Consider the following 9,612-nt stretch of genomic DNA (forward strand, 5'->3'; position numbering starts at 1 on the left):
GTGCTGACCGCCCTGAAAGGGATCACAAGCGGAGTCTGGACAAAGGGGAAGAAAAATGTGCAACAAAATTTAACATTGTAAAATAAATTTTTTTTTTAAATCAGACTTACTGGTCTGAGAGAGGCTGGGGGATCCCCAACAGGCGTCCTTATACAAAGAGAACAAGAGGACAGACGAGGGCCTAAGGCAATATGGACAAGAGGCTGCTGGTTTCCACAGCTGGGGCACGTGGGGTTTCTAGACGCTGAAAGAACCGAGGAAGGCGTTTCCTCTGGTGCCTTCAGACGGAGCATGGCCCTGCCGGCTGACACCCTGAATTCAGACTGCCAGGACTGTGGGAGAAAGCATTTCAGGTCTGTGGAGGCCCCCGCGCTTGTGGGACTTTGTCCTGATGGCCTGCAGTCAGCTGTGACGAGCCCTGCGGGCCGTCAAAATGTTTGTGGACACGCTCCATTCTTTCCTGTCTGTGCCCTCCACGTTCAGATGTCCCTGGCTCTTTACTCTCCACTGCCAGTTGGGAGAGGGACTACCAGAATGGTGTTTTACTTAAAAACAAAGGAGAGGGGAGAAAAGAAAAAAGTAAGATATGTGCAGAAACCAGATTGCAGCAGCCACTTGATTGCAGACAGCTACACCCCGAGACTCTCTGAAATGGAAGGTTGGCAGGCCCAAGACACCTCAGGTCACCTGCCCTCACCCCCTGGCCCAGTGGTCACTGTCCTGACCTGACATCAGGAACTGACGTCACACCTTCCCACCAGGAATCAAGTGCAGCTGGAGTCCCGCTTCCTCTCACCGCAGAGCCAGAGCTGGGCAGCAGCCTCGTCCCCTCCTGGGGCAGGGTAGCACCCAGGCCCTGCCTGTGACCACTGTGGCCACCCTGCACTTTCTGGCTTGGTCAAGGAATTTGGGGTGTAAGGAGCAGACTCCCCATCAAAGATGGAGCCGGACCCTGGCGGCAAACACAGGTCTCGTCTGGGTAACTGTCAACTTCCCTCTTGGCCGACGGTGCCTTAACGATGCAGTCATGTTGCACCTTGGGGAAACTCCAAACTCGCTGCCAGAGTCCAGTCTGAGCACAGGGACCCTAAAGGACAGAGTAGAACTGCCCCTTGGCGTTTCCGAGGCTGTGAATCTTAATGGGAGCAGACAGCCTCATCTCTCTGACAAAGCACCTGGTGGATTTGAACCACTAACCTTGTGGTTAGCAGTGGAACGAGCCAGCCCACTGTGCCACCAGGGCTCCTTCCACACTGGTATGCAGGCAGCTAATGGCAGGAAATAAATGTTCCCCCTGCTGGGCTTCTCGCGGTTGCCCGGGCCCCTGGAGAAACCGAGCCGGCCCCCAGCCTGGGCCTGGCTCCGTGGGAAAGCAAAGCCGTGCGGTAGCCTTTCTCTTCACACACCACACACCTGCTAGCCGGCCAGGGCCTGGATGTGGAGATGAAACGAAACAAAACTGCTACTCCCGGGCTGTAGTAGAAACGGGAATTTAATATAATATTCAAGTCTAGTATTTGCTATTTACAACAAATAAATATTGCCCCTCCCCAGTCAGTAAACATTTGTTTTGTTTTTGCCTTTATACAAATATTCATTCCCCTCCCCCCTCCTACCTCTCCCCCAAGGCCGCCCTCTCCCCTTCTCCCCCCGCGCTGTGTGGCCTGGGGCCTGGAAGCAGTGCATCCTGGGGACTCACTCGCAACGGCCCTGACGTGGACTCTTTGGTGCAGCCTGGCAAAGGCGAGGGCGGCGGTGGGCGGGGCCAGCCCCCCTGGGAAGGTCACAGGCAGTGCTCTGGGGCACCTGGAGAGAACTGCAGTGGTCGGACGCGGTGGGTGAGTGGGTGCTCCGGGGTGCCCGTGGGCACAGGTGGCAGTGACCCTCCTCCGTGAGGGACATGTACAGAGGGCAGTGCCCAGTGGCGGGCCAGAGCACCACGCCCATTGGCAGCGCTCCATGGCGAAGGCCGGCTAGTCGTCTGGTTCCCAGGGAGCAGAAGGCACCTAAGGCAGGGAGTGGTCCACGGGGTTCCGGATCAGCCTGGCGACTGGCAGGCGTCATGCCCGGTGGCAGGAGAGGTTCGGCGGTGAAGCTGGAGTCCGGGGGTGGCTTTGGCTGGCAGGCTGGGAGGGAGATGCCTGCCTGGCCTGCGCCCCTCTAGTCTGTACGTGCCTCCCTACCTGGCCAGCCAGGCCCTGGAGAGGGTGGCCCTGAGGCTGGCCGGTGCCAGAGGCCCGTTAAAAGATGCCCTTGGCCATCTTGAGTCCTTTCTGTTTCATGCGTGGAAGGGTTGAGCTGGCCCCGTGCTTGACCTTTGCCCCCTTGCTGAAAGTCCGCTTCTTCAGGACAAAGTCATAGTTGGCGGTCGAGTTCATGGCGTAAAACACATTGGCGTTGTCCGGGATCTTCAGCTCTGGTCGGGGAGAGGCAGAGGGACGGTCAGGGTGCACAGAGGAGGCTGGGCCAGGGTGAGGGGTTACCACATTGCTGCTGACTGCCAGGCAGGCTGTAGCCAGGGACCGGAGACTCCCAGTCCAGCTCCAGGACCACCCAGGGTTCTAAAATCAGAGCTGCCCTGTGTAGTACTGCTTAAACCTAAGGACTTTTGCTTAACGAGCAACTCTGAGGGACCCCATCAAGCAGATCGAAACACACGCTATGGAAGTCCCAGAAAGCGAAAGGAGAGGCAGAAAGAAGAGTTGCAGAAATGAAGGACCACCGTTTCCCCAAGTTGATGAGAGACACGAATCTACACCTCCACGGAGCTCCACAAACCCCCAGCAGGATGAGCCTACAGAGGTCCACACGGTCCATCTAACCAACATGCTATAAGGTTTGGAAAACAACTTCTCGGGCCCGTGGGTGACACTCCCAATTGGGTTAATGGCTGGGAGAAGCATGCGGCTGTTCAAAGCTACCGGCTGCTTCTTGGGAGCAAGACAAGGCTGCCTGCCTCTACACAGATTTACAGCCTGGGAAACCCCGGAGAGCAGTCCTACTCTGTCCTTTAGGGCTGCTGTGAGCAGAATAGATGCCACGTGGTGGGTTTGAGTTTAATGGCTGGGAGTGGGTGATCAGCTCACCGAAAAGAAAATAGTGATGGCAAGGGTTGACCTCAGACCCTTACAGTGCCCACACATACTATGTGCCCCCAGGTACCATGTGGATCGACCTGCTGGCTGATTTCTCCCCACTCTGGGCAAGACAGCGGGCATCGAGGGTGCAGAGAACTGGCCCAGGCTGCCTGTGTGCTGGTTCCTCTCCATTCATTCCCTTTCCCAGTTTTCAGATCCTGAGCCTCCAGAAGAGAGCAAGGAGACCCTGCTGGCTGTCAGTATGAGGAACGTAGGGGCGCTAACGTATCTGATGCTCCAGCCCGTGGGTCAGGATTCTCCAAGATGCACCCACGTCTCCATCTTGGCCACGGGCACCCCTGAAGGAAACGAGCCTGGAGGCCCGCCCTTCTGCCCACAGCCCAGAACAGAGGCCCCCTCGCGCTCAGCTCTTCAATGATGCCAGCTTTGAGCACGGTTTCTCACTGCCTGGTTCATGCCCAGGGAAGGGCGCGTGGCAGGGTGGACCAGGAGACGCAAGTCTCAGAGTTGCCCTAGGGCAGGTCTTTGTGTGTGCCTGGTGCCTCCCCTACTGCTAGGCCGGTGGTGGCTGGTGTGTACCGAGTCCAACCCCCCTCCTCCTGCCCTGACTCACTGCGATCCTCCGAGATGACCTGCACCAGCTCATAGTCATCTGGCTCGTCCTCGTCCAGGTTGTGTTTGTCCATGGCCTTGCGGATCACGGTGGGGGCCTTGTCCTGGCTGGTCACCTGCAGGGAGCAGCGAGCGATGGACTGCACAGCCCCCCAGGACTGCCGGGAGCCAACCCTGCACGGAGCATAGACTCACAGACCCTGGAGGGCACAGATGAGTGCTGGGCCCAGGGAGTAGACAAGGCTTAGGCCAAGGGTCCTTCAAATGACTGCTCACTGACGGCTGGCTAGCTCCGGGTGGTGATACACACAGTGCAGGACGGTGTGTGATGGGGCCAGTGACGTCCACAACCTGACCACTGCCCCACCTCAGAGACTACTCTATACAGCAGGGGTTTTCCCTCCACTGCCACCTCCCCTCTCTGGGTACCAGCTCCCCACCAACAGGGAAATCAAAGGTCATCAGCTGTCCCTCTGTGCTGAACTTCCCCTGCCCACACCCTCTTACTCTGGTGAAAGCCCATAGGGCCTGATGAGACGCAGCCCAGCACACTTCTCTGGCCTCGGTCTTGCCCCTTGACCTCTGGCCTCCCTGCCGCTCCAGCTGCCAGGCACATGCTCACTGCAGGGCTCGCCAGGTCTGTCCCCTCTGTCCCTCTTCTCAGGGATACTTCCTGGCCATCTCATGTTACCTGTGCCTCAGCCCGGCACCCACGGTCCCCAGAGCTGGTCACCATCACACCTCGTCTCTGTCCCTTCTGTGCCTGGCTGCCCGCCCGGCCTGGGCCCCGGGGAGCTGGCGCACCGGCTCACTCACCACGATGCTCTTGTACATGTTGCCGTTGTCCACGTCGAGGCTGACGCGGATGATGCAGCAGTCGCCCACCTGCTGGTTGTAGAGGGGCAGTGAGGAGCTGTAGCTGCAGGCCCCCGACACAGAGCGCTTGTGGGTGCGTGTGGAGGCCACGGGCGTGGTGGAGGCCGAGGAGGACGAGGTGCTGCTGGAGGCGGAGCTGATGCCGGACGTCTCCGGGGACGACTGGGAGGCCGACTCCCAGAACTGTGGGGACAGCAAGATGAGGGGGGGGCCCCAGTTCCTGTGGGGCACCATGGGATGGTGTCCAGCTTGGGGTGGGGCAGCTTCTAGAAGCTGTTGGCCCAGGGAGCAGGGGGGCTGGAGCAAGCAGGCACCTTCTTCTCCTGGCAGTCAGGGGACTCCGGGACAAAGCTCATGTTGATCTCCTCCACGTCGGAGCTGGAGGAGCCGGCAGAGTGCACGCTAAGCACGTCCGCTGCGTCCCCACTGCTGAGGTAGGGCCCGCACTTGAGCTGGTCACAGGACTTGGAGTGGCAGCTGCTGCTGGCGCTGAGCTCCGTGCTCGGGGCTTGGCGGCTGGAAGGAGGGGCCGGTTTACTGCCCACCCTCGCCGGCACCATCCCGGGCCTGGCGTCAAAGGCTCGCTCAGGGAACAGGCCCCACAGGCCCCGGCATCTGAGGTCAGGTAGCATCACCCCACTTCACAGAGGGAAGCCGAGGCCCAGGGGTGAGGCCAGGGGTTCCTGCCCCTGGCCCCCACAGTCCCGGGCAGCCCGCCCCTGCCCGCCACTCACTCGCTCCAACGCTTGACAATGGCTGTGCTCTTCTTGGCCTTGAGGGTGTTGCTGGCTGACTCCGAGGGGGCTTCCAGTTCACAGGACAGGCTGTAGCTGCGGGACAGAGTGGCAGCCGTAAGGCTCTGGCAGCCACGGCTCAGGTCAGCCTGCAATGGCTCTGGCTCGAGGCTCTGGTGCTGGCCGCCAGGGGGAGCCCACGCCCGCCTGCTGCCTGGGCTGGTCTTACCTCTCGGCCTCACTGAGCCGCTCCATGGCCTGGAACCAGGCCACAAAGTGCTCCTCCGGGGCGATGCTGTAATTGTTGCAGGCCGACTGGAGCAGCTTGATCTGGGCGATCACCTCGAATTCCTGCAGCCGGACCGAAGGGCGGGGCAGGGCAGGGTGCTGAGGGGCCTCGAGAGCAAGCTTTGGATCCCCTTCCATCCAGCTCCCCACCCAGCGCCAGGCCCGCTCCAACAGCCACTGCTGCAGGAAGCTGCCCCGATTCCAAGCCCAGGCTTCAGCATCACCCTTTCTCTGGAATGACAGAAGGAGGCCAGAAGGGCCCAGTCTAGCCCATCGCCCCCCACCCCCTGCGGGCAGGGGCGACCCTGCTTACCTTCCTCCTCTTCTCAAAGTTGATCATCCTGCCCTGGAAGACAGACCACCATCACCATCAGAAAGGGTCCCCCAGGACACCCCCGTGTCCCGCACCCACTGCACTGTCCCTCCAAAAGGGCTTGACAACGTTCGTGAGGCAATAGAATGGGAAGGGCCTGGGATTTTTCCAGGAGTCCTGGTAGCCTAGCAGGTTACACACTGGGCTGCTAACCCCAAGGCTGGCAGTTCAAAACCACCAGCGGCTCCACAGGACAAAGATGAGGCTTTGTACCCCCATAAAGGGTTACAGTCTCAGATAGATGACAGACAGACAGACAGACAGACAGACACAGAGTTACAGTCTCTAGTGACAACTGTACATTTTTCCTTAATAAAAATAAGCTCTTGCACTGTACAGTTTGTGAATTACACACCAGTGAAACCGTCTCAAGGAAGAGGAGCTCTTAGTCTCGGGAACCCACAGGAGCACGTCTTCTCTGCAGTAGGTCTACTCAGGCTCACAACGAGTAGGAATCGACTCAGTGGCAGTGGGCTCGGTTTGGACTTTTGGAATTTCCCAAACTTTCAGAAGCCCCTTTGTATCCCGGGCTTGGCTCTCGGGCGGGTTCTCCTGGGCTCAAGGAGCGGGAGGCTCGGAAAACCGGTCTGCAGCCCTCGGCAGGAAGAGCCTGCTTGGCAACTCACTTGCTGCCTGACCACGAAGGAGTCAACTTCCCACCCTTAGCAGGACGCCCGGGCCCTGGCAGGGCTGTGTCCACGCCTTTCAAAGCCCAGGCAGCACCGTGTCATCTCTAGAACGGCCCCGGGGGGGCTCTGAGACGGAACTCTCCATGGAGACAGGAAGCCTCATCTTTCTCCCGAGGAATGGCTGGTGGTTTTGAGCCGCTGACCTTGGGGTGAGCAGCCCAGTGGGTAATGCACTCCGCCACCAGGTCTCCTTTGCAGGCAGGCCATTTCGAAGCTTCCTGCCCAGAGCACCAGCACTGATGGCTTCTGCCAAGCCTCTGTTTACTCAATAATCAGAAGGGCAGGACAGCATCAGCTCACAAGGGCCCCACGCCAAGTGCTGAGAGATCAAGGGCTCAGTAAAGGGGCCCACCCCCTCCGACTCCCTGCTCCCCGGCCCCCAGCTCACTCACATACAGATAATCCTTCATCGCCGTGTCCAGCATCACCAGGTCGGTGAGGAAGGTGCCGAGGTAGGGGACAGTGCCCTGGATGACGCCCTGCACATCGAGGTGGGGTGAGGGTGAGCACACAGCAGTCACCTCCCAAGGCCAACCTTGGGCACATCCACATGGTTGTATCTTCTGGGCCCCTCCGCAGCCCCAAAATACCTTGAGCCTGGATCTCGCAGGCCCTGGCCTTCAGTCCTTGCATACCCTGCGCCCCGCTAGCTGGTCAAGAACTGGCCCCCCCACCCGGACCCAGGGGAGGTCTAGCCCATGGGAGGCGTTTCAGGCACTGTGGCCACAGGAGAGGGGCAGGAGGAAGAGGGGCGGATGGGAGGGCAGCCCACTGCCCATGCCAACCCCCTCTCCCACTCACCAACTCCCTCTGCCGCTTCTGAGCCCTTCTGGGGTTCATCTCCAGCGTAGCGAACTTGGAGGTGCCCTCCTGCAGGGTCGGGGTGGGGGGCGGAGGTCGGTGAGGCTCCCCTCCCCTCACCCCTTCTCCGCCAACAGCCCTGACCTTGAGTCTTGGATGCCTGGCATGGGTCAGCGGGGTGCAACAGGCCCTGTGGCCATTCCCAGTATGTCTTAGATCGGAGCCCCTCTGTCCGCCTGAGGGACTCCGGCCTGTGCTGGCTCCTCTGGGACGCACAGGGTCCTGTCGGCCTTCTCGCCATCCTCACTCGCTCTCTCCAGAGCCTTCTCTGCCCTGAACCTCATCCCTCAGGGGATCACCGCCTTTCCCAGATAAGGAACAGAGGCAGGGTCAGCTCCTCCCTCTTAGCCCGAGTCCCCGCCCCCCACTGACCCACCTCTTTGAGGCCCTGGCCCCTCTGGGGTCCCTGCCCCAGGCTGGACCTGAGACCACAGCAAAGGCTTCACAGCGCCAGCACCCTCCAGGAAGCTCCCCTGCAGAACGGTTCCCCTCCCCTCAAGAGGGGTCTCGTGGGGGCACTGGGGGGCTCTTTTGTCTTCTCTGTGTGTTAAAAGCCCTGGGGGCGCTGTGGTTACGCACTGGGCTGCAGTCCACAGCAGCAGTTTGAAACCAACAGCCGCTCCTCGGGAGAAAGATAGGACTTTCTACTCCTGTCAAGAGTGACAGTCTTAGAAACTCACAGGGGGCAGTTCTGCTCTGGCCTAGAGGGTGCCATGCGGGGGATCAACTCCATGGCAGTGGGTGTGGGATTTTTGGGAGGTGGGGCACAGGGCAGTGTGAGTTTGTCTGCTAGTGAGGCGGTGGGATGAGGCTGGGCAGTGCCTGCCGAGGGAGGGAGGGGTGGCAGAATCCATGCTGGGCAGCCCCTTTGACCACCGGCCTGTGGTGAGCCCCTGCCATGCCATTCCTCCATTCCTGGTGCAGGCAGGCAGCCCTCCTTGGATGACACAGACAGAGGAACAGCAGGGGTGCTGCAGAGCGGCAAGGACCTCAATGGCCTCTGCACCTCCACCCCAAATCCAGCCCCACCCAATAGCCTGGGGGCAGCTCAGCCAGGACAAGAGGGGCCTGCACGTGGCTGCTGCTGTGACGTCCATCAACCTCTCCAGGGACAGCCCAGCCGCTGCTACGGTACCCGATTACCAAGGGCCTCCAGCCTGACCCCAAATGGACCCCACCTGCCCACGGACCCAGCCCAATGGATCCCTCTCTCTCCAAGTCCAGTCAAAACAAGGCCGGGCTGGTTTCAAAGAGACTTTTTAGGGGACAAGCGAACAAGCAGCACCTGTCCAGCCCCCGCCCCTCCCACCGGCCTCTCGGTACCTTGATGAGCAGCTCCCGGCTCAGGGAGTAGTTGTTCTCGTCAGAGAAGATCTCGGACAGCTTTTGAAAGATTCGGACGCTTTCCCTGTGGGTGGGCGTGGTGGTGAGTACAAGTCCTTCAAGTTCAGGCGCGGGGCCTGGAAACGGGTTCCTTTGGGGCCTACGGGGTGCCGTGGGGCTGGGGAGCAGGGTGCTCTGCCCGCCCTCCATTCCCAACCCAGCTGGGCAGCTCAGCTCGAAGCAGCCTCGTTTCCGTTGGGTGAGTGGAAACCTTGTAAATCTTTTGGCCAAGCCTGTACCTGACCGCCTGGAAACCAAGGCCGAAGGCAGGACCCTGGGCCTAAGGTCAGGTGGCGATCTGGTGACCTGGCCCTGCTGCCCCAGCCTTCCCCGCAGGGGAGCTGGCTGCCTCCCACCAGCCGCCTAGGACCCTTTCCCACCTGGAAACGTCTTCCCAGGTCTTCTTCAGCCGGTGGATGGAGTTGCTCTGCAGAGCGGAAAGGACAGCATGGAGCGAGGAGAAGTTCTTGAGGATTCGACACTCCTGGGGGAGACGGAGGGAGAGGTGGAGTCACGGGCTGGGAAACCCACAGGCAGTCCCGCCCTGCCCAAGGGTCACATCACGGTGAGTGGCCATGGACTTGCTGGCAGGGAGGGAGTGTGGTTTGGGTATGAGAGGGGCAAGAATGAGCTGGAGCGCTGGCTGCCCCAGCTTCCTCCCGGTCAGCCGGCAACTCCCCTCTGGGGTCAGGCAGACC

At 60.4% G+C, this 9,612-nt stretch overlaps 1 protein-coding gene across 1 annotated transcript in view; it reads right to left on the bottom strand.

Annotated features, from left to right (window-relative positions):
- Positions 1–1,610: 1,610 nt before the first annotated feature.
- Positions 1,611–9,612, bottom strand: part of RALGDS (ral guanine nucleotide dissociation stimulator) — a 45,718-nt gene continuing 37,716 nt past the window's right edge. The window contains exons 9-19 of the mRNA XM_013007395.2: positions 9,295–9,398; positions 8,855–8,939; positions 7,472–7,540; positions 7,063–7,149; positions 5,922–5,954; positions 5,550–5,671; positions 5,321–5,416; positions 4,901–5,102; positions 4,527–4,769; positions 3,712–3,826; positions 1,611–2,416 (exon numbers count right to left, since the gene is read on the bottom strand). Of these exons, the coding sequence (XP_012862849.2) occupies positions 2,241–2,416; positions 3,712–3,826; positions 4,527–4,769; positions 4,901–5,102; positions 5,321–5,416; positions 5,550–5,671; positions 5,922–5,954; positions 7,063–7,149; positions 7,472–7,540; positions 8,855–8,939; positions 9,295–9,398 (1,332 nt within the window). The 3' untranslated portion in view covers positions 1,611–2,240. The remainder of the gene's footprint in view (positions 2,417–3,711; positions 3,827–4,526; positions 4,770–4,900; positions 5,103–5,320; positions 5,417–5,549; positions 5,672–5,921; positions 5,955–7,062; positions 7,150–7,471; positions 7,541–8,854; positions 8,940–9,294; positions 9,399–9,612) is intronic.

Source organism: Echinops telfairi, unplaced genomic scaffold (genome assembly GCF_000313985.2).
Source record: "Echinops telfairi isolate 266 unplaced genomic scaffold, ASM31398v2 ScPeMD7_22;HRSCAF=79, whole genome shotgun sequence".
NCBI classification, from domain to species: Eukaryota; Metazoa; Chordata; class Mammalia; order Afrosoricida; family Tenrecidae; genus Echinops; species Echinops telfairi.